This window comes from Pundamilia nyererei, unplaced genomic scaffold, assembly GCF_000239375.1.
Source record: "Pundamilia nyererei isolate P.nyererei 1_Seehausen unplaced genomic scaffold, PunNye1.0 scaffold00156, whole genome shotgun sequence".
In the NCBI taxonomy this organism is placed as follows: Eukaryota; Metazoa; Chordata; class Actinopteri; order Cichliformes; family Cichlidae; genus Pundamilia; species Pundamilia nyererei.
The window spans coordinates 1,336,544-1,362,287 of NW_005187557.1; the positions used below are offsets into that span (position 1 = coordinate 1,336,544).

The 25,744-nt window shown below is 38.8% G+C and overlaps 1 protein-coding gene across 2 annotated transcripts in view; it reads right to left on the reverse strand.

The window, feature by feature from the left end:
• Positions 1-1,019: 1,019 nt before the first annotated feature.
• LOC102200994 (CMP-N-acetylneuraminate-beta-galactosamide-alpha-2,3-sialyltransferase 1-like) overlaps positions 1,020-25,744 on the reverse strand; it is a 93,248-nt gene continuing 68,523 nt past the window's right edge. For both annotated transcript variants that reach the window (XM_005745259.1, XM_005745260.1), the window contains 4 exons: positions 21,043-21,222; positions 11,847-11,892; positions 7,427-7,546; positions 1,020-4,821 (listed from right to left, as the gene is read on the reverse strand). In XM_005745259.1, the coding sequence (XP_005745316.1) occupies positions 4,648-4,821; positions 7,427-7,546; positions 11,847-11,892; positions 21,043-21,222 (520 nt within the window). In that variant the 3' untranslated portion in view covers positions 1,020-4,647. The remainder of the gene's footprint in view (positions 4,822-7,426; positions 7,547-11,846; positions 11,893-21,042; positions 21,223-25,744) is intronic.

Here is a 25,744-nt window from a genome sequence, read left to right on the forward strand (position 1 = left end):
ATAGATAGATAGATAGATAGATAGATAGATAGATAGATAGATAGATAGATAGATAGATAGATAGATAGATAGATAGATAGATAGATAGATAGATAGATTTATATGTATGACATGCTCTTGCTAATTTAGCATGCCTTGCCATGAGTGTGTGGACATGTGCACAGGAGGGAAGTGGAATTGGATAAAGGGTGTTGAAGATGTAGCAATGGAGCTGCCAGGCAGAAGGAAAAGAGGAAGGCCATGCAGAGGGTTGGTGTGACAGAGGAGGATGTTATGGGACCCTCAAAAGGAGCAATGGAAAGATGAAGACAGAAGACACATGTCAATGTCAGTCACATGACACAGGTTGTTTTTACATTTTAAACTTTTTAATGTGAACTCTAATTAACAAATCTAGCAAATATGTAGAACAGCAAAACTGATCTTTTTTTAATATTGAAGGGTTGAATACTTTTGTCTGAAGCATCTGTGCCGCATCACCGCTGATACTCTGTAAAGGTTCAGAAAATCATGAGCCCGTTTTCTGTAGTTTTCTGTGGGTGACTGGCCTGGGCTGCAGTCACACCAGTTTTGCACATGGTCTTCTTTTTTTAAAACCACAAAGCTACGCTGCTGGAATAGCCGTGCTGTTGAATATCTTCTGGGTTAAGCAAGACCTTCCCTGAAAAGGCATCATCTGGAGAGGACCGTTTTTTGTTTTATAACCTGTATCACTCAAGAGAAATGTTGCTCCTCTTTTTTTGAGCCTTGAGGACAGGGTGTCTGTGATTTCTAAAAAAATAACTAAAATGTTTTGTTCACTGTGTTTGAGTTAGGCTTACACTAAATGACTGAACTTTCTTTGATATAAATCACTAACAAATTCCAACAAGATATCAGTAAAAAAAACGAATACAAAGGAAACAAAAAAGCTTGAACAGATATAAGAAACCAGCTGAGCTGTTGTAGGAATTTTCCAGCCTAATGTGTGTCAGACCGTGTGTTTAACAATTTTCTGTAAAACTAAATGAAGTCACCCATTCTTTTCATTGGAGCCTTTATTTTGTGTCTTAGTCTTACATACATCCATCTTCACAGCTAGTGTGTGTGTGAAGACTGAAACAACTGCACTACTTACAGTTTATTTAAACGATAAACAATGACTACAGTTTGAAAAGTGCCAGTTCATACTGAATCATATAATACCAAATCAAAACACGTTAATGCTGACCCACGTTTTTGTCCACTAGGTGGCAGTATTCCCTGCTCCCTGTATGACACATTCACACCACTGTTGTTTTCTGTGGCAGCTGAATGAATTCATGGTGACAGGAAAAACCAAATTGTGGTTTGTCTCTGTGTGTGCGAGAATGAAGAAAAGACACCGGCCATACAAATGTCTCTAATCTGTTACAAGGCACACAGAGCAAATCATAGCCTGTTACTGCAGCTAAGCCTAACTCCTGCATCATCTGAACAAGCACAACATTTCAGGTCAGATGTCTGTGAGTAAAAATAAGAAGGTGAGAGTTCAGTGTGATCAGCAAGCTAATAAAATCTGGACAAAACAGAGCGACACCTCATCAAAAAGTGCAAAACATGTTGGCATCTTACTGACAATAAATGAGACAGCTATACTGTGTGTACCAAGCATATGAGTGTCAGATTTACACAACAATACAGTACACTTTAACTGTAAGGCACTTTACACATACTTTTCATTTACAAACTGTGTCACATAATACATCAAAAAATGTATACTACATCACTGATTTCAACGATAAGGCACCCCTGTATAGGCTGGTTCGTATGTCAGGTGTTAATGATCGATGACAAAGAACCCGCTGTTTGTGTTACGCTGCAAACACTGAAAACCTTTCTATCATTTTTCCATCACACCCAATGGCACAATCTCATTGATTGCTTTGCTATAACACAACTCTTAATCCACAGGTAGCTGCAGGTCTCCAGTAGAGTCCTTTTGGCCCAGCAGATTTAATAAAAGAAACAAATTCCAAGCACCAAACTTTCTTTCTGTCTAGAACAGAAACTAAGTTGGTGTTGGTATTCTACAATTTCAAATGTAGAATGTGCTGAAATTGTGAGAAACATCAAAAGCTGACCCCCTTCACCTCAGCTCAACAAGAGAGAGAGCGAGAGAGAGAGCCACAGTGGTTAGTGGTGAGAGAGAGAGAGAGAGAAGTGATCACGGGAACAAATAAGAGCAATAAAGCATTATTTTCTGTTTCACCTCGGTTACATTTTACATATTAACACGCCCACACCGCCACATAAAGCCGCAGGAAGGTGCCACATTATGGTATTTTTAGTGAAAGCAGCTGAAGCACACGCTGCATCCTGTCTAATGTAATGTCTGTGCTCTGAATATGTAGCTCAGGCCAGCCCTCTGTCAAAGAGATGGAAATAATTCATATAATTCATGAAAATTTCAAGAGATTTTTCATTACAGTCATCTCTCCTAATACACACTGGGTATGTAACACTTAAACTGTGGGTAGAAAATTCGATACTACAACTAGAGAAAATGAAAATGACTGAACTGGCGTCCTTTGAAGAAGTTGCTTTGAAAACAAAGACTGGGTCTGGGACTACTCTCATCCTTGCTGACTTCAAGGATGGCAATGCAACAGCAATAAGATGGAGTTAGTCTGCTATCAGTTTGCAATTGAATGGGGTCAAGTTAGCATTTAAATGCAGTCAGTTTTTGTTAATATGGTGATCAACTGTGTTAAACTGGTGAAAAATACAAATTCATTGCTGTCTGTATCCACAGAAATTCATATTAAACAGAAATTTACATTAACTGCTACTGCCAACCAGAACCATGGATTTAAAATTCAGAAATCCCTCCACAAATAATGTAGTTGCTGCATTACGATCATTTAACTGCAAGATGACATTGGCGCTCAGCAACTTTGCTTATATATAAAGACATAATGAGAATATAATTTTGGTGGCAAGCTGTTGAATTACAAGTTGTTGACTGTTAGACACTTAACCTTTAGGCAACCAGTTGTTGGTCCCAACTATTTGAAATAAGTCGCCAATGTGAAAAAAGTCAGTACAACCAATGACTGATTTTTCCTAGTCACAAGGAGGTTGTCATTCTATTGTTCTCTATGTGACTGAGACATATCTGAAAAAGCCAAGGATAGAGGCAGTGGATACTGTAATGTAGCCCATGAGTACCAGCGTGCTAGCTCAGATTTGTGTGTCTACTTCTCAACCATCACAGTCAAGAAATATCCAACAAAATAAGAAGAATAAGATTAAAAAGCTAAGTCTTATTTGTACCCTCAGTGCACAGCGAGCACAGAGAGTGACAACTAAGGAACTAGCTTATTAATTTTTTTTAGTGTCACCGTGCTAATTCTGACTTGCTAGGAGATACACACTTGTGTCACAAAAAACACTACAGCCCACAAATCTTCAACAAAATAAGGAGAAAATAAGATTAAGTGTGGGAAGATTAAAACACTGCATATACCAGCAGCTCTGTGAGACACAGGCGAACTTGGGCTCAATACTAGCATGCTAAAATGCTCTTTATGATAATGCTAGCATTATTAGCACAAGGAATGTTTAACATGTTCCCCATCATAGCTTAGCAGGTTAGACAGCTAACATTTGGCTCGAAATACATAGCACTATTGAAGCTTATTAGACGCAAAACAAAGTGCATAGTCATTTTTAGACTCTTTTTGATAGAGACTTAATTTTTGCTCTAGCATTGACAATATGGTTATTTTTAAAACTATACTGCAAAACTTAGTATGTAGGGATGACAAAGTGTTTGACATTTGGACTGAACACTTAAGTATTTCCCATAGATGTGGCTGTAGTCCTGGGGGTTTTCTGTAAATGTCCCAATGTAGTAAAATAATTTCTTGGGGCTAGATTTTGGGTTCAATTTTAAGCACCCCTTTAGTGTCATTAAACTTTATTTTACAGCTGTAATCAGGAAAGCAAGTTAATAAATAGCTTTTTAGTGCAGGTTGCACATTAAAAAATTGGTGGGTCTGACAAAAAACAGCAGAATTTCTCGCATGTCCATCACTACAAAGTAAAAAACCAATGCCATATTGTGAAAATGCATTTTGATGTTAGGTCTGTAGGGTTTTGCTTTAAATGCTTTTACATTTATTGGGTATCAATTTAAACTTAAACAGTTTGCAACAGAGGCAATTGAATGACATTAACGGTAATTACGGCACTTGGTCTGATCATTAGCATACAAAGCTTTTGGCGGCCACAGTGCTGGACATCATTACCGTATATAGAAAAGCGACACATGGATTATACACATACTATGTAGTAGAACTTCAGCTTTTTATAATAACATGCTTATTAACATACATCTTCGTCTCCCTTCTACTATTATCTGCTCAGTCTCCCATGGCAGTGCTGATTTTGTCTTATGGATGGCCTGTCCTCGTCTCCTGGTGTGACAATAGAAGTGACATTTGTTAAACAGCCACTTCAGTAAATGACAGGAAACTGGGCTGAGCAGAATAGTGAAAATGTCTTTGGAATCTGTAAAATAAAGAAATAAAATGAAAACAAAATTCTTCTTTTGGTGGGTAACGAACATTAAAAGGCTGCTGAGGTTCATTTGGTGGTCATCCAGCTGCACATATGGGCTCGGTATCATCTGCCTTTAAACATTCGGATTTTGTGCTTGTCTGCCAGCAGCAGGGTGACATTATATTCGTAATCTCCATCGTGGACTCCTGTGTGTCGGAAAGCTCCGGCCAAATGGTTCTCCTCCCAGTAGTGGTGCCAGTTTCCATACTGGTCTGCACCGAATCCAAACACACTGACCTGTAAGAGACAAGTTTAATCACAGTGAAACTACCACAGATACTCTTAGTGCATAATAACATACTTTGCAGTATCTCCAAAGTTCTCCAAATGCCTTTTTTTAATCATCAACAGAGCGATCTTTGCTTCACAAGTCCAGTTGTGGAAGCATTTTGCAAACTTTGAAATTGATTTTTTACAGAAATACACTGTGCAGTATCACCACATGAGGCCAGTGATATGTGATGAGATTTTGGTGACACTAGAAAACAATTTTGTTTCTACTACCTATTTTTTTTATTTAAAAAGAGAAATTGTTGCAATTTGTAGATGGTCTGGATGCACTCATCACACAGCCTGTTACACAGAAACTGAATTCAATTTGGCTAGATCAGATGATGGCTCATTTTGATGAAAATTTGGTTCTAGCTCATTGTCTACACAAAATAGTTCGCTGTTGTCACTAATGATGCCATTTAACCAATACAACCTGATCAATTCAACAAGCAATGGAAACAATCTGAGGAGAAGAGGTGGAGCCAGGTCAAGAAAAGTAATTTCAGGTGAGCAACTGAATTTAAACACAACCTATAATTTCTCTTTTTTTTTTTTTAAAGAAGGGAGACATATCTCAGCCATTGTCCATTTTTGTTTTTGCTTCATATTTTTGTAGACTTCTAAGACATCAATATGAGATTTAAAGGCCTGGGATACATCCCCTGAACACTGTGCTTTTCATTGTTTCATGTAGGGTGTACTGAAAGCTCAGTTTTGTTCTTATTTTTACTCTCTGTATGCATGAGCAGACCATTGTGTGGTTCTGACCACAGATAAAACTGTTTGGATGGGTTTTTAGATTTTGCCAGAAGAGTCAACGATTTTGCGAATGTAGTTTGAGAATTGGGTTTTGTTTTTAGAGTTATGAGAAAAGGGTGAAATGTTTCAAGAAATGTGTCTCTACAAGTGAAACAACTACAGCAACTGGAGGAAAGTGTTTCTTTAATTTGAACAATATTTCATTAAGGCGATATTGACATTGGAAGTTTAGTCAACATCTTTGCAGAAGCACTTCTGAACGCTACCAGATAGTGATAGCAATGGTTAAAAAAAAGACTTCAGCGTTTATGTCCTCAGTCACTCATTTTGGGTCATATGGAATAAAAAAACTTCATTCTTTTTATTGTTTTGTTCTTCCACACTGAACGTTTTCTATGAGGGCACATTCAAATCTCGCATTAAGAGATTTGAATGTGCAATCCAGTGTCAGTAATGGAAAGGAACGAATGGGATGCTATCAGTGATTGTACGGCCAGTGTGCGGTGGCTCTTCAGACCAGTCGATCGGCCCAAAAGTGCGTTGGCACACTGGAAATATGCCAGATTACCAGTGATGGTAGAAACGTTTATCTCGAGGCTTTAAATTGGTCTATGGTAGCTGTTTCTCTTCTACACTCTCTATGGGTATACTTAGTTCTTAATTACTACATCAAAGCACATTGGCATGGAGGCACTCAGCTTGTGGCACTGGTTAGGAATTAGCCCAGGTTGCTTTTATAGTGCTCTTCCATTGGTCTTTTTTTTTTTGGTCTGGAGTTTCTCATCTTTCTCTTGTCAATATGTCATAAATTTTCTATGGGGTTCAAGTTAGGCAAGCTGGCTCATCAGTCAAGCACACTAAAACAACCTTGACAGTAAACCGTTTTGTAGCAGTACTGGCTGTGTGAGGAGGTGCTAAGTCCAGCTGGAAAATTAAATTGGCATCTCCATAAAGCTTGGATTCTTTTCAGATTCTGTGCCTCTCCATTCTTACTCCAGACTTTGAGACAGACAGACTTTCAAATGAAATGCTGACTGTCCTCATCTTAAGTCCAGTGTCCTCCACTGAAAAGAGGACACTGGACTACTGAACATAAATCTCCAACTTTCCATTGATGTGCCCTGATATAGCACTTTGAAAACAGCCAGGCTTTTCAGCAATGACCTTCTGTGGTTTGCACTCTTTCTGTGGGGTGTTGATGATAGTCATCTGGACAGCTGTCAAGTCAGCAGTCTTCCCCACGATTGTGATTGTGTGTATTGAACTAAACCAGGAGATCCATGATGTTTCTAATACTTGAATACTAATTTACTTAAACTCAAAATAATATATTCTAATAATATTTTATTTTTGATTTCCATTACCTGTAAGCCATAATGATCAAAATGAAAACAAAGAAGGTCTGAAATAGCTCACTTTAGGTTTATTAAATACTCAATTTCTTGATATGTGCGGATATTTTATCTGTGTCTGTTCCTCAATCTTTGCCAGGTCACAACTCTATCATTTTACCTTGATGTAATTGAGTATGACATCACTGCAGGCTGAAATTATCTGCAGTGTTTGGACTGTATTTCTAAAACAATCTGACATCTTAGAACACATCAGATAAACACACAAAAATATGGATACCAGGATGACAATTATTCATAATGAAGTTTGAGGGTCACACAAATTAGAGGACTATCCAAGGAAAAACAATAAATAAGGAATTGGCAGGGAAATATGGTAGAAACTTATGAAAAATGGAGGTGTTGGCAGGAATGACTGAGCAGTCACATATGTTACCTATTAGAGTAGTTCTCCTTACCTCATCACATATGTGGACAGCGAGCAGCAAACTGAGGAAACCGGTCGAAGGATATCGTCCATGACTGTCAAGCCACGATTCGTAGACATATTTGAAAAATGTTGGACTGTAAATCAACACCTGAAAAAGAGTGAGAAGAATTTCTACTCCTTTGTCATTTATCAAAATCAGGAAATGAAGAAATGTAAGTCACCAGTGCAGACTGCTTTTTAGATATTCGGTCTAGAGCAGATTGTGCTGGGCCCCAAATCGAATTCTTTATGGTACACTTCAGAAAAGTGGATAATGGTATAAACTTAGAGACAACAAAATAAAGCCAAGATGTGCCCAGAATGTGCTTTGTGTGCCCTTTCTAGGAAAATAAACCCTCTTACCACATCATGCTTTGTAAAGTGTAAAAGAAAATAAGATACACTCTCCACTTCACCTTGATCACAAAACACACAAAATGTTTTTCTCTTGAATATTATGGAATCAATTGACGTCAGTAGCCACTGAAAAACACCCTGCTATCATCTGTGTGATTAAAGAGCGCTGACTTCAAGTTGAAAACAGGACTTGTGTCTTCTATTTGATTTTATAAAGATATTTTTAAAGAACTGGCATGACCTGTTAGCGTGATGCTACACTCGGTCGACGCTACACTCGTGTGGCTGTAGTTGTTAGAAATTGTCTTGACTGCATTAAAATATTTTTTTTGTGCCACTGATCCTCTAATACAGTGCTGTGCACATTTGCAACTTTAAATATTTCAGATCATTAAACAATTTTAGTATTAGATAAAGATAACAGAGTAAAACCAAACAGCATTTTTTAAATGATGATTTTCATTTATTAATGGCCTGGTGTGAAAGTACTTGACCCCTAAAACTAAAAAATGCTTGTGGCACCCTTGGCAGCAAGAACCACAATGAAGTGTTTGCGAGGAGTCTTTTCAGTCTTTTGTCGCACTCTTCCTTTTAGATTAGTCTTTATTCAGTCATACTAAAGAGTTTTCGTGCATGAGCGGCCTGTATAAGGTCTTAATTAATCATCTGAATCAGATTTAAGTCTGGACTTTGACTAGGCCACTCCTAAATCTTCATTTTGTTTTTTGTTTTTTGAGCCATGCAGATGACTTGCTGGTGTTCTTCAGATCATTGTCCTGCTGCATAATCAAGCCCATGAGCTTCAGAGCTCAAACTGAAGGGTGGACAATCTCCGTCAGGATTTTTCTGGAGAGCAGAATTCATGAATCCATCAATTTGGAAAGCTGTCCAGGTCTTGAAGCAGCAAACAGCCTGTGTTGTTTTTTTTGCTCAGAAGTGATTCTCGCCTTGGAAATCTCAGTTCTTTAGATGTTTTTTCTGGGTTCTTTTGTGGACATCTGGATTAGTCATTAATGTAATGTTGGAGTAATTTTCGTAGGCTGGCCACTCCTGTTAAGGTTCGCCAGCGTTCCACCAGGTTTTCTCATTTGTGGTTCACTGGAGTCCTAAGCCATGAGAAATGACCTTTTAACTCTTTCCATGACTTTGTTTCTCACCTGCTTCTTTATATCATGTGATAGTTAGTTTTTAGATCTTTTAGCCTAGTTTACTTTATCAGACTTAAATTATTTCTTGATTTAACATATCTGGAAGTAATGAAGCCTGGATTTTGACTTGTGACATTTACCTTGTGAAATTACATCTTCCAGGTAGGTTTGGATATTTTTCCCCCTAATAAATAAAATCATCATTAAAAAATACTGGCGAGTAGCAAGTGCTACCCATCAGCTTCCAACAGATGCACCTATGGTTTCAATTTCAAAATCCTACATCGCTTCAATGTTGAGTTATCGCATTCACAAGATTTTCAGAAAACTTGACCTCTGACCTTATCCTTTAAGTTTATGTCACTGAGATTCAAACTCGTCCTAAATTTTAAGAAGATGCACCTATGGTTTCAATTTCAAAATCCTACCTCACCTCATTCGCTCGTTTTTGCATTTAAAAACTCTGATGCCAAGGCAGCCGGTCATGTAATGGCAATAACCCATCAGCCTTTCACAGCTGAGGGTGAAAAACTGCATTCGATTTTTTGACAAGCTATAGTTGAATAATATTGTAATTTGTTTGATGGGCTGAATCTTTTAAATGTGACGATTATTTAAAAAGAATATGCAATCGGGAAGTGTGCAATTACCTCAAAGCACTGAACTTCTGCTATGATTGCAGTGAAGACCACCGCATGTGATTCACATAATTTTCATACACAATAAACCACTCCATGACCCTTTCTGACCAGTGGATGAGTGCACTGTCATCATTGGAGCCATTCTGTTATAGTTTGAAGGACTTTGGACCCAAAAGCTTTACAAGCAGGCAGAAACTCTACAGGCAGGCAGGTTTAACTAAAGGCTCACCTTTAATGGTGGAAAACTGTCCAAAAATTCAGAGAAACAGAATACATGACAGTCAAACACATAAAAACAAACAACAGTGAGATAAACAGACATTGCGACAAACACAAAGGGCAACTGAAGCTATTAAAAACACAAAGGCCTAATCAGGTGAAAAGGGAGCAGTTGGCTGGACAGACGGAATAAGGCACAGACGGACGGAAATATAAGGCACCAGGAGCAAAAGACTACCAAACAAAACAGGAGGTATAATAAGAAACATCTGGCACAGGGATGGAGATTTGACAACAAATTACGGGGAAACACCAGAGAGGCAGAAAACCTGAAACCTAAGGAAGTGATCTATACAACATAACTATGATCAAAGAAGACTAGATCAGAAAACTAAAGGTAAGAAAACATAAATATAAAACTGAGGCTACAAGGAAAATATTGTTAAATAGAAAATGAAACCCAAAGACTCAGAACACTAAATATAGGAAATCAAACAGTAAATGCCAAAAACCCAGGGTCTGTGACACGTTCACATCAGGATAGAAATGATTCAGTGCATTTCATAAAAATTCAAGTACTCACTCAAAACTTTGCATGGATTTGCAGTGACTCTAACCCTGCTGGGGTTCTCACAACGGCAGTCTAATTTTGTGAAGTGAACAAAAAACATAACTGATTGCACCTTTACTTTATACGCAGTTCAAGTTATACTAAAATATGGCACAAACATTTCAATGTCAATACTTTTATTATAAAATATTTATGCATTCTAATCGCCCTGATCATTTCCTAAAACCTTTAAAGCCTGAACCATGAAACAACTGCCAGAAAATTCAAATAAATTTGCATCTATAAGTTTTAGTTTGTAGAATTTTTGCTACATCTGGCATTTCTGTGCAATTTACTGCTCACAGTTAGTTTATCTTAAATCAACAAAAACATATAAGGGAATTAAAGTTATGGTTAAAAACAATCACAATGATGACGCAGAGGCCTCAAAAACTCATGTATCAAATGTGATACACTTGGCATTACTGTTGCTAATGCCAAGAAATTCAACATGTTGTCTCACAAATGGTTAAAAATATATATAAAGGAGTTAAAAAATGACAAAATCACTCTCCTTTGAACAAGGAGGTCACAAACAAGAGCTGAAAGTAACACTTGCATTGCAAGAGGGACTGAAATTACAACGCAAACCTCAACACGCTACAGAGTGACTGATGACTGATCACCGGCGTGAAGGGAAATAAGGGCCGCTGCTGTAGCCTACATTCATTATATTTCGGGCAGACATTTCACATCTGGAATGACTTATTCATTACAACAGCTGAATACAGTTATGAGTTTGGCATCAAGTCTCAGAGCTCATCAGCCCCTGCAAATATGATACAGATACAAATTTGGGAGAGATGAGTAAAAATTCCCCAGGAGCCTAGAGGTGAATGCTGGGAAGCTGGTGTAAGGGTTGAACATGTGAACATGAAAAATTCTGCGTCTTTAATAGACGGCCAAATTGATGTGGTATGCTTGAAGTGGAAACTATCAGAGTGCAGCTCTCGACAAGCTCGCAAGCCTTGCTCCATTAGCGGGAGGGTTCATAACCACTCCACAGGCTCTCCTGTGCTGTTGTATGTTCCAAATAAATTATTGGTTTTGGAACTATGTTGTTTAATGCGTGGAAATTTTCTTAATGCGTTACTCTTACATGTTCACCCATGCACTCATCTACTTGTTGAGAACTTGGTGAAGGATGACTCATCTGGCCTTCAAGCATGTTCTTACTGGCAGTCTGATCACGTCGTCATTGAGATTCTCACTTGGCTGAGGGAGAATTGCTCTTCTGTTTTTCCTTTTATATCACACTGATGCATAAGAATAACTCAGTTGGCTTCAGTGCAGCTGTTTCTATTAAAACACTATCCAGGTGAGCGGTTTGTTTTTAAGTGAATCTCCAACAGTGAAGCCTCTTTAAAAGTCATTTACCCATTTTCCTCTTGAAACAACGGCGCCTACTGATGCTGTAATAAAGCCATAACTCACCTTATCTTTATTTGCCTTTATCCTGGACATCACAGGTAAATATGTGCTGTAAGACAAGAAAAATTACAGGAGTTTAGACCATTGAATTGTCTAAAGCAGGGTTGTCAAACATAAGGCCCTGGGGCCAGAATTGGCCCAACAAAGACTCCAACCCAGCTAGCCGGAGTGCTTTGGAGAATGTGAAGGATGGCATAAATTTTGGATTTCTAACTTTATTTTCATAAATTTTAAATCTCTTCTTACTAATAAAGACTTCTCTCATGACCATAGCAGTCCTACTATAACAAAGTGAGTAAATAATAGATAAACAGAGTTTTTACAATCGTTGAAACAAAATTTGTTAAAAAATATAAACTTTCAGTTTTATACTTACAGGACAGTCTGGAGTTACCAGAACTGCTTCTGTAATTTTACACATTCACTTCTAATAATTTAAGCCCAAATCATGTATTACAGAAACATACTTTTGCATGTATTTTCCTTATATTAAGAAAATATTAATCTTCAGGATTAAATGTACAAATAAACTTCTCTATACTGACAGAAAAGGGACTTTAGCCGGTGCAAAGTGGGCTGTATGGGGCCCATAATGTAAAATGAGTTTGATACCCCAGCTCTAAAGCATCCCCTGAAATGTTCTGCTGAACACCATCTGGCAGGTTACATGTTTGTAATGAAATGCCACTGATGATGTATAAAAATGAATGCCCAGTGTCCCTCCTCACCTGTATCAGGCAAAGTAATTAAAACCTCATGAACAGAGTTTGCAGTCATTACAGTGACTAATGCTCACCGTCAGGCTCTTTTTTTGCATCGTTCCCCACATCAGAGCTGTTAGTGACAACACATGATTTTTAAATAGAGGTGTGTGTGCAGTGCTGTGAGGTGGCTGCATTTAGGCTGTGTGGATTGTAGCGCATCACAAATGGAAACAGAGACACATGCAAAAAATGGGACTCTCTACTTTCCTAAATAAAGAAGCTAATAAACTTAATTTACACTCCATGGGAATTCCACACTCTGCCTGTGCATATGTTCACACACTGCATGATAAACTACTAGGCTCAAATGAAAACTAAATACATGGCAAACTACAATAAAGATAAAGATGTTTAATTAGAAAAAAGGTTAATCAAGGTTGTGGCCTCAGAGGCAGCATGTAGGGTATTTTTCAGGAGAGCTTTTTTTGGAAACCCTCAGATTTATTCTTCATAAAGAACCAAAAGAAAATGCAGCAAAGTGAAGAAAGAAAAAATGTTTACACTTAATTGTTAATAGAGGTTTCTTCTACTTGAACATAGTATAAATTTGTTAAACTTATTAAATGGTAAAAAAAAAATAGGAATAACATACATTCTTTTCGAATAGGATAACACAAACTCTTGGCCTTTGCAAAGTAATTGTGCTTACATGTTTAGTCACCCATCCTCGCTGTCAGAAAAACCCTAAGTGTGTCTCATTTAAAGAAAGAAGATGGTACAGAGAAAAGTGTTTCCAGGAATTCAAGTGGGCACAGTGGGGGCAAAGACCCAGTCAAGAGGAGCCTGTGGGAAATAAATATGCATCCATTTGATATTTGTCTGAAAATTCCTAAATATTTTAGTTGCGGACAGACCTGCAGCCTCCATAAACGTGCATTAGGAGACATGGCTGTCCTACAACAATATAGTCACTAAAGTGAAAGACAGGACTCTATTGTGAGAGAAAGGAGAGTCTCACAGATCCTATTTAAGATTCACATACACAAAGCAAATTCAATTTAATTCAATTTAATTCATCTAGTGCAAAATGACAGACCCTAGAACAATACTGAGAAAACCCCAGCAATCAAACAGCTTCCTTTGAACAAGCACTTGGTGACATTGGGAAGGAAAAACTCCCTTTTAACAGGAAGAGACCTCATGCTCAGGGACGGCCAGCCATCTGCTGCGACCACTATGAAGGTGGGAATCGACTTTTCAAGCCTTAAAAAACAGTTTTTCATGGACCCAACAGATTTCTATGCATATCAGATTATTAGTTATACTTAAAACTCAGCATATACCAATTTAAATGTTTTACAGCTTCAATATAATACAGATTCATTGGTTCATGGTCTTATAACAATGTTGTTGAATAAACTATACTCCCCACTTTCAACTTTCTTCTGTAGAAATAAAATTTAGAAAATCCTTCCAGGAATATATATATATTACCAAACTGATTTTAATAAATCAAATAATTTAAAAAAATAATAAAAATAAATTACAATGTATGCAATTATTTGCACTGCAATCTAATTAGAGCTCTCTTTTGCAGACACAAAATGCCTCCAATTTGCTTAATCTTTTGTGGTTAGCTTTCTCTTGGTAATGCTAGGTCTTCCACTAGTAATCGATCCACAAAGTGGCACAACAGCTTTATAGAGTTGCATCTAAAGAAACCTTAAAAAAAGCCCTCTTTAAACAATGTCCTTTCCACTAACGAGATCAACGTGGCGATGTCTAGCTATCACGCACAGCATGATATTTGGCAAAAAACTAAAGCTGGATATCAGCACAAACACGTGTTTTGCAGCCACAGGACCTGGGCACCTTGCAGTCATTGAGTTGACCATGAATGCCACTGTATACCGAAGTATTCTGAGGTGAAACTGTCTGACAGCTAAAGCTTGGCTAAAACTGGGTGATGCAACAGGACAGTGATCCCAAGCAGAAACATCAAATCTAAAATAGAATAGCTGAAAAAGAACAGAAAAGACCTGGTGAGGCCCAGTCAGAGTCCAGACCTCAGCCCAATCGAAATGCTGTATTGGCCCTTTAACAGAGGTTTGCATTAGGGGTGGGTTTTGATTATCGATTTATCAATTAAAATCGATTCTAGCTTGGATAACGTGATATTGATTCATTAAAATCCTGAATTGATTCTTTAATATAATTTATTTTACTCAAAAAGCCGGAATCTCAGGCTAAACCTCACAAAATTTCAACAACCACCAAACAGCTAAAACAGTAAATGAGAGCTGGTGCACGGATTCTGCACAAAGACATAAACACAAAGTGCGGACCCGCCGACGCCTTTCTCACCCGACAACATGGACACAGTAGGGGTGCTCACTGATCTGGTCCATGCTTTGTGTTTACGTATTTTTTTTCTGAGATTTTGAGCTGCAGGTTTTATCTCTCTCCAACCAAAATTCACTGAACCAGCAGCAAACTACGCTTCACATTTGATAAACATCGTCATGAATTCCTTCTTAGTTTTGCTGTTTTGCCTCCACCATGATAAAATCACACTTCATGCACAGCTCTCTCTCTCTCTCTCTCTCTCAGTATACTTCAAGAACAGTTTCCCGTCTAAAAATATGTTTTATTCATTATTCGTTTGCGCACAATTCTGTCGGCCGCTGTTTTTTCCTTTTACTTACTTCCGAAAAGAAAGCCTCATTTCTGCTGTTCAATACTGAACAAATTTAAACCTTTTAAAATTATGCAAAATTGCAAAATGCTCAGCTGTGTCTCTAATAAAACCTCTGTAACTTTGCTCTGCTTCACTTCAGCAGCATCAGGTAATGTTCAGATGTTGATTAATGGTTTTCTTTCGTTATTGATCTACTACAGAATTATTATTTTTTTGAATCCCAGGCCAGGAAAATCACCTTCGTGTTTTTTTGTGTTTTATCCTCAGTTACTTTGATACAGGCATCTGCTGTGATGCTTACACCTTTGATAAAGTCTCGCAAGTGTCAGCTTTATTTTTATAGATATAAAAATATGGACATGTACTGATGCATGATCTGAATTATAATATTTCTGACTGTCTGAGGCAAAATTTCCCCGATTCAAATCGACTTGAATCGAATCGTAGATCGAATTGATTCGGGACCTTGTGAATCGGAATCGAAACGATTCTAGAAATCAGTGACGATACCCAGCCCTAGTTTGCATAAACAATACCTGCGAATCTCAATGAACTAAAGCAACCTTGTAAATAAGAGTGGGTCAAAGCAATGACGTGAGTGACCGACAGTCATACAGAAAATTCCTGCATCAAAGATGGTTCTACAAGCTATAGAAGTGTCCTTAGTTTTTCACAGTACTGCACATGACAACTTGTTTTCAGGCCCTTCTGGTTCTTTTATTTAACTACAGGCTGTTATGCAGATTTGTCAGATTTTATTTTTTGTGCGTGCACAGCAAGGTTTGTTCCTATCCAGAAACAGAAAGCCATATGTCCATTTAACTAGTTCTGTCCTTTCAAAGCCCCATTTAATTTAACAAGCTTAGAAAATGTAAAACAATAACTGATAATAACTCATATCTCCCACTTAAGATCTACTGGCTGTTGGGTTAATGCTGACATTACTCTCAGCAAAGTGAAATTTAATGATGCAGAATGATTGCTTTGGCAGAGTTGGAAGACAACTGCATATTTATGGGCAATATTTGTTTGGCTACATGCACCATCTAACATGCTGGCGTGATTGAGTTATTGGCAGTGGCATTAATTGGCGGTGACTTCATTTTTTTCCCTGGATGTCCAGTAATCAAGCTAATGATTATGGTTCACTGGGGGTGAAACAACTGAAGGTGAAATTTACTGGAAAATTTCAAAGTGAGTGATTATCCTTGTTATGGCTATGTGACAAACAGCAATATTGAGCAAGTCTGATTGCTGTGACAATCTGGTATTTGAAGGATGTAAATGAATCTGGGAATGCTGCACATGAAGTATGCCTGATTATGCATTTGGGGCTTTTACATTTCCATGCTAGTGAAAATGTTTGAGCTGATTCCAGTGACAAATGAGATGATAAATGAAGCAAATCACATCCAACTCGGAATAAAAGAGAATGTCTGTGAAGGTTCTCAGTCATCCAGGTCATCGTAGTCAAAGGAGATTGCAAAGAAAAGCGTCTGGACTTCTTTAAGTTGCTTGAAGACGTTTCACCTCTCATCCGAGAAGCTTCTTCAGTTCTAAGGTCCCCACCATTTGACCTTAGAACTGAAGAAGCTTCTCGGATGATCTATGCTACATGAAACCTGTGTGGAAAAACATTTTTATTGTCTAGTTACACAATAAAAATAGACTAACTGAACTCTGTGTAACTATTGAGAATTAAACTCCATTTGACCTCATGGCTATGCTTACATGCTGGCACTGCCACAGTATGCTGTCATACAGTCAGCAGGCAGAACACAGTGGGAGTAGATGGGATGTGTTGTGTAGCAGGCATGCTGGAAAGGTCAAGCTGTGCCTGATATGTTTGCCATATGAGTGACGATTCATGGTGTAGCCAGCATATCAATCCTTGTATATTGTGTATGCTTGTGATACATGACATGATTTTTACTTTAAATAACTAAGACAAGAGTCGGTGGCTCTTTGCTCTACAGGGTGGGCCATTTATATGGATACACCGTAATAACATGGGAATGGTTGGTGATATTAAAGTCCTGTTTGTGGCACATTAGTATATGTGAGGGGGCAAACTCCTCAAGATGGGTGGTGACCATGGTGGCCATTTAGAAGTCGGCCATCTTGGATACAACTTTTGTTTTTTCAATAGGAAGAGGGCCATGTGACACATCAAACTTATTGGTAATGTCACAAGAAAAACAATGGTGTGCTTGGTTTCAACATAACTTTATTCTTTTAAGAGTTATTTACAAGTTTCTCTTTGTTCACAGCCATTGACATGTCGAAGAGGTTAACACGTGAGGCGCGGATCGAAATTGTTTTGATATCTGGTGAACGCAGTAACCGGGCCATTGCAGCAGATTTCAATGCAAGACACCCTACGAGACCACCCATCTCCCATGCTACAGTTAGCAAATTGCTTGCTAAGTTTCCTGAAACTGGTTCAGTGTTGGATTTGCCAAAATGTTGATGCAAGAAAACTGTCACTAATCAAGAAACATCAGTGGCTGTCCTAGCTTCATTCAGCAAGAGCTCACAGCGTAGCACTCGCCGCATGTCACTGGAGAGTGGCATTAGTCGAATATCCCTTCGGCGGATAAACTCCAGCTACTGCAGCATCTTAACGAGGATGACCCAGATCGGCGCACAGAATTTGCAGAATGGGCAAAACAAAAATTGGAACAGGACCCTCAGTTCACGCAGAAGATTTTGTTCAGTGATGAGGCAAACTTTTATGTGAATGGTGAAGTTAACAAACAAAACCACCGCTATAGGTCTGACACTAACCCACATTGGATGGATCCCTCCAAGACTGTTGGACCAACAAAAGTAATGGTTTGGTGTGGTATATGGGGTACAATGATAGTGGGTCCATTCTTCATCAATGGAAACCTCAAGGCCACTGGATATTTGAAATTGCTACATGATGATGTGTTTCCCTCTTTATGCACTGAAGCTGGCACGTTCCCTGAGTTTTTCCAGCAAGATGGTGCACCACCACATTATGGGTGCCAGGTCCGAGCATTCCGAGATGAACAGTTTCCTGGAAAGTGGATTGGTTGTTGTGGGCCAGTTGAATGGCCCCCAAGGTCTCCCGATCTGACCCCCTTAGACTTTTATCTTTGGGGTCATCTGAAGCCAATTGTCTATAGTGTGAAGATACGAGATGTGCAGCACCTGAAACTACGGATACTGGATGCCTGTGCTGGCATTTCTCCTGCGGTGTTGCTATCAGTGTGTGAAGAGAGGGAGAAGAGGGTTGCATTGACAATCCAACACAATGGGGAGCACATTGAACACATTTTATAAGTGTTCAGAAACTTGTAAATAACTCATGAAAGAATAAAGTTACGTTGAAACCAAGCACACCATTGTTTTTCTTGTGACATTACCAATAAGTTTGATGTGTCACATGGCAGCACGGTGGCACGGTGGTTAGCACTGTTGCCGCACAGCAAGAAGGTCCTGAGTTCAATTCTACCATCACATCTTTCTGTGTGGAGTTTGCATGTTCTCCCCATGTTTGCGTGGATTCCCTCCGGGTACTCCGGCTTCCTCCCACCGTCCAAAGACATGCAGCTTGTGGGGATAGGTTTATTGGTCAATCCAAATTGCCACTAGGTGTGAATGTTCGAGTGAATGTGAGTGCGAAAGGTTGTCTGTCCCTGTGTGTTGGCCCTGCGAGAGACTGCCGACCTGTCCAGGGTGTACCCCGCCTCTCGCCCTATGACAGCTGGGATAGGCTCCAGCGCCCCCCGCGACCCTGAAAAGGATAAGCGGAAGCGAATGGATGGATGGTGTCACATGGCCCTCTTCCTATTAAAAAAAACAAAAGTTGTATCCAAGATGGCCGACTTCTAAATGGCCACCATGGTCACCACCCATCTTGAGGAGTTTGCCCCCTCACATATACTAATGTGCCGCAAACAGGACTTTAATATCACCAACCATTCCCATGTTATTACGGTGTATCCATATAAATGGCCCACCCTGTATATAAGTGAGGGCCCAGAAGAGTCTCTTTTCACTGTTGGAGCATGTGCTTATGGGAAACATTCTGGGGACACTTTTGATTCTTTGACTAATGACCCTGCTCTTTTTGTCAACAATCAGTTTTGCAGCAAACTCAGTTTTTTCCCAGAGGTTCTTTTTTGAGTGTTGTTACTTTTTAATAGACTAAAAAGCGAGATTCCAAAAGTGATCGGCCAGAGAAAGATTATCATTTTGGCTCCGGATTTTTGACACACTTTTGTGCTAATTATATATAAAAAAATTACCTGTGATTTGTGTTTATGCTTTACTGTAATTAACTTCTTATAAATACATTATGGTCGGTCTAGAATTAATACAGTTCAAAAGAACAAAATATTTTTCCTGCATAAAAACTGGCTGCTGCAGGTCTGGCTAAATCTATTTTTGGACCTAAAAATTCTGACTTAAGTTATTTTTATTGATCAATTTTAAGTGTCAATATAGTTATACATAAAAATATGATATGTTAAATGATTCCACAATTTAATACATTTCTGTTTAATACATTTCTTTAAAGCTAAAATAACAAAACCTTCTAATGAGCTCATACTGACTAAACATTCCATTCTGGAAAACCTGTGACATCTACTGTTACAGCTCTAAATTCTGGATAAGCATCAACTGGCCTTTTTTATTATCTTTGAGTTCATCTGCAATAGGCTAGTGACATGTTCAAGGTCAGTTGTGGGCAATGCAACAGTCACTTTAGACCTTGTTAACAACAAACTACCCATTTAAGATGGGCATACACTGTGCGATTTTTGGCCCATTTTGGGATGATTTTTCACTTATGCAACCATTTTGGGGATCAGCACGAGTTTCGCCTTAATCGTGTGTCATGCATCGTGTAGTATACATGGGATAATGCGAAGCAATTAACACCTCGCCGCCAGCTCCCAATCAGCAATCGTGTGGCCACGAGAAAATCAAACCTGTTTGAAATCCTGGTCGCCTCCTGTGAGGGTATCGCACTGCTGAAGCAGTGCCACGAGTCGATTTAACGCAACCTCTCACACTGCGCATGCACAAACACAGAAATGGAAATGACAGAGCAGAATGGCAGTGCAGCGTGTGATCTGGACACAAGCGGTGGAGGCCCAACTTGTAGAACTTTGGCAAACCTTTTCGATGTGGCCTCACAAAACTATCACGACTGCAACAACCGAGAAAAGAGCTGGATGGACATTGCTGCTCAACTATGTTCTTCATTAGCAATTTAGCAAAGTTGATGGTGGTACGTGTGTGTGTGTCTGTGTGAGTGAAAGACAGAGAGGGAGAGAGAGACAGATTTTGTGTTATATATTAGCTATATAATATTTAGACGCAAATTTGGACGCACAGTGTGAGCACTCAGGTCGCATCAAAGCTTCGAGCCGTATAGCCGTATATATGCCCAGCTTTAGGCATGCAGAAGGTTCAAAGCGCCATTTCTCCATTGATTTGGAGTTCACTGAAAAACATAGGATTTCTCAGGAAAAAAAAGAACTCTTTAGCTGCTAAATAGTGAATATGTTGCTGTTAAATTTGGCAGCAATTTGGTGGTGAACAGATGGAGCCTGTCCACCGCCTACAGGTGGAAACAGTAAAGATGAGAGCAGGTGAATTTAAACAAGTTGCTGCCCATAATATAAGATTAGTGAGAAGAATGACATTATGTTACAACTCTCTGTGGGTTCTTCACTGACAGTCTTTCACATTATGCATCAATATTTAATCCATTTTGAATGTGGAATTATAGATGAGCGCAGCTTTAATGTTCACTTACTGTTTAATAGTGCCAGTGGTCAGAGCACTAATAATCCACTGCAGATCCAGAGTCTTGAAAGGGATCAGCACCAGACTAGTAATATTGTCCAGGTCTATGGCACTTTCTGGATACATGACGTGATGAGTTGTCCTGCTGCCCACATCCTCCTCAAAACCACTGGTGGGAGCCTGGTTCATCCTGCAGAAATAGAAGAAGACTTTTCTGAGTTATTTGTCACACATTCTCTTTCCACTTTAGTGCTTTTGCCATCTTTGTCTTTCATTCGACAGTTCAAAGTGAGTTTTATTTCACCCACATGTTACAAAGATGGAAACCATTTGGCTGCTGTTATGCGAATCCCTATAATCTTCAAAGGGTCTGTCTTATAGACCATGTGTTTAATTATCAAGATTCTCTCATGTCACCCAAACCACATGTCGCTGAGTCATACAAAACCAGCCATGATTGTGAGAGACAAAGACAACAATAAAAAGCACAATTTGTCCTGCTCTCCCATTTTTGGGCATCCAGACAGTAATTTGGAGATCAACAATTACCACCTGGCTAGCATCCCTTTCATTATGTCAAACAATACTCTCTTAAACTGGAGCGGTAATTGGCAGGAACATAGCTTGACACTGGCAGTTGGTTTTGGTCAATGGCAGAAAGTGACACAGAGGAAAGAGAAATCATGAAGCTGACCTCCTATGTAACTAGCAACACCTTTTTGAGCGCTCTGGTCTGGGCAATATCATCTTCCTCATTACTGACTCTTGGGTGACAGAGATGTGATATTTTCAAACTGCTTCTTGAATCATTTTGACTCCTGGCAGACTAATTTTTTTTTGTTTTTTTTCTTCTTTTTGCTGCAGCTATTTATGGTTGACAAAAATGTTTGGGTTATTTGATGTTGCGACTTTTCATTTGAAATGACCTTGCACAAATTGAGACAGTGACAGTCTGGGTATAAAAGTAAAATTTAAGAAAGCGGTTGCAGCATCTGGAAAATATTTCCCGAGCGGATGATTGTTACTTTACTTCTAATTGGTGCTGAAATGCTTGGCCCAGGGCTTAAGATATTATATTATTTTTTATTTTAGACCGGATATGGTAGTAGAATATTTCAATTCTTTAGTGAATTTCAGGTATTTGAACATATAAAAATTGGAAATTCCCTCTTTTTTCTCAGAAAACCTTCTTTTAAAACCTTATGAACTTATTTTTAATTTGATATGGCAAATGATTTTGATCCTTAAATATCCATCCATCCATCTTTAGCAACTTATCTGGTACTAGGTCACAGACGCAGCAGGCTAAGCCTCCCTTTCACATCAAACAGCTTATCTGGGGTCCATCCCAGGCATCTTCCCAGTAGGACATGCCCAGAACACCTCACCCAGAGGTGCCCAGTTGGCATCATGCCTGAACCAGCTGGCTCCTATCCATGTGGAGGAGTAGCAGCTCTACTCTGAGTCCTTTTCAAATGACTTTACTCCTGCCTGTAAGGAACAGTCCAGCCAAAGATCCACAGTCAGGACGACAACAGCATTGTTTCCCCAGAATCTGAATTTCAACTAATGGGTTGACTCTCTTCTCCAGTATACTAGCATCGACCTTTTTTCCTTCCCACTGTCGCCAAGTGTTTGCTCAAAGGTGGTTGTTTGACTGCTGGGTTTGCTCTGTATTATTGTAGGATGAGGTGACTGTTGCTGTGATCTGGCACTATTATCTAAAACTGAATTGAACTGATTTGAAACAACCCCCTTTTATTTATAGTACTGTATCACCCAGAGCCTGTCTTTGTCCTGTCTTCATCCACTCACCCCAGCTTGTTGAGGCAGATGGCTGCCTGTTCCTGAGTGTGGTTTTGCTGGGGATTTCTTGCTGTTAAAAGGGAGTTTTTCTTTCTCACTGTTGCCATAGTGCTTGCCCATACAGGGTTATATGATTGTTAGGATATTCTCTGTTTTCTTGGTAATATTGTAGAGTTTTTACCTTACAATATAAAGGGCTTTGAGGCAACTGTTTTTGTGATTTGGTATGATATACATAAAAAATGAATTGAATTGCCCGTGTTCTTGTCTTGTAAAAAACACTCAACATACAGGCAGCAAGCACACACACACAAAATACTATGAGAAGGCTGGATGATTATGCTACACATGGGAAACGTTTAGTAATGAGGTCAGCCAGTGTTTAAGTAGTTTCTAAAGCCCAAAAGCTCGGGCATCAGGCTGCTCTAAAAATTCAGTTTTTAGCTTTTAACTTTTGAATCTGTATGATGTAAATTAGAATAGATTTGGTCGTCTCAGAGAGCTCGAGGTGGGATCATCAAAGGCACCACACACATACCATTAGATCATCTGTTTACATTGGGGAGCCAATCAGAAGAAAGTTCAGCTAAAGGGAAAGCAGCTAAAAAGGTTCGTTCTAAACAATGGATAAACTGAGGGGCTGCACCGAGAACCTGAGCAAGCATCAATGAGAATAATTTTGAACTGTTATTCGTGCAAAGCCATTGAGTCTAAAAATAAAATATATGTAGCTGTAACTGTAAATATGTAATTGAACCATTAAGCCTTTTATAAAAAAGCATCAAACATTAAACAAGCTCATGAAAACGAAGACAGTGTTAATGCAACAGATGACAAAAGTAGCTGTGAAGCGGTAGGAATGGCAGTTATTCACAGAGGAGAGTGCTGTGTTACTAGTAATAAAGCTGCGGCACCAGATGTGACTGCAGTTATTAACAGCACACCACTGAATATTATGATACATAAAGCATTTAAACTACATAATATCTCCATTCATATTAATACACCTACAGAACTCCTAAAGACACTGTTTAGTCTACTTTATACTTTTAAGTAATGGTACCATTTCAGGGAAAAAACAGTCAGGTTTCAACAGCTGTTTGGTAGTCCTTTGTTACTTTGATGAGGTTCATGTATAACAAACTAGGTTTATGGCTCTGACTGAGCTCAAACTGTCGAGTATGGAAGAAGAGAAGCACTGATGATATGCTTTATGGTGCAATATGTCACTGGAAAAAAAGGACTTTTTGACAGGAATACTTTGGTAGATTTCTTCCTTAATGGTAACTGCAGCATCTGGGAGTTTTAAAATTGCCCTACAAATGGATGCATCCCGTCAAGAGCAGATGAAAAAGTATGCCGAAGAGGGCCAAGCAACACCAAATAGTAAAATGTGAAGACTTCATTACTCCTGCAGTGCATTCAGATATATTCTTCATCTGCACCACATTACTTTGTGTTAGTACCTAAAGGTAACATTAGCTTTTCTTAGCCCTTAATTTACATCCCAGCTATTATGCAGGTGTTTGGGAGACAACTGGAATCAAGATTAGGCTTTAATAGAATTCGATGCAGATATTGTTCCTTTTCCACTGACACCCAATAGGAAAACAGACCCTGCTCCATCTTCCCAGAAATAACCCCAACAGCAAACTATATCTAATTTAACATCTTACAAAACCAGTGCAGGCACTGTGAGGCACTTTTCTATCATCTTTCTCTCAATAGTAGAAAATTGCTACTCATTTTAAATAGAAGAATGGACGTGATTCGTCTGAAGACCTGCTGTGCACATAGAAAAGATGTGTGTAGATGTAAAAGATAGACGTAACCACTGGTGACATTATTCCCCGCTTTGTAGACTTGTTAACGTTTTGGCTGCGTGGCATGTGTCGGTTTGTGACCATATTTGGAGGACAGGGCGGGGTTATCAGTCAGTCATCATCTTTAAATGGGAACTGACAAGTGGTTGTTAGAGGAACTGCAGTTTTTAGCACTTCTGTGTTGGCTTCATTTTTCAGCCTCTGCATACATGTTGCCATGCATCTCTACAGAGGTCAGTACTACATGAATGCAAATGTGTATGGGCACACAACAAGCCACCTTGTTGTGGGCTGCTCGCTCACTTAATGTTGTGGCGTGCGTGTGGAGTCAGCTATGTTAAGGAAGCAAATATATCAGACAATATTCAATCAATATTCAACTTATGCTTCAACTACCCCTTTGGCACTGGAAATTTGCACCAGATGGGCTTGAAACAAACCAAAGCAGATGTAGTGGGCCTTTGAAAAGCCCATCTCATGCACAGGAAACCCACAAATACCCAGGAAAAGACAGAAGACATCAATGGGCAAAAAAAAAAAAACGCCTAAAAAACGTATTTAATGGCTCTGACTGATATCTTTTTGAACCGATCAAACAATAGTTAATATTCAGATCCTGAAGCAACATAGAGTTGCTTCAGGATAGATAGATTCAGGAAATTATAAAATGTCAACAGTGTTTTAAGGGAATGCATAAAAACAGGACACATAACTCATTCTCAGTGAAGGGAGGAAAATCAGAGAGGAAATCTTTTTATTTATGACAGATCTCTTAAGTGGTGATTTATAGCAGAGGTGAATGAGGCTTATAAGTTTAAAAAAATAAATAAATGCAGTAATTTGAGCATCAACCAGCCTCACTCAAGTTTAGTGGCTCAAATCTAAGAGGCAGGTTGAAATGTGCATATATTTACAGGATTCATTTGAATTTTTTTCCGCCTCAGATGGTTTTCTGGAGTTGAAGCATTTCATTTCATTTTTTTTTTTTTTTTTTTTTTTTTTTTCCAAATGACATCAGAAACAGCAGTATGCGACATTACGTGATGGCAGAGCTTCAGTTCATCCTTTGTCATTTTTTTTTTT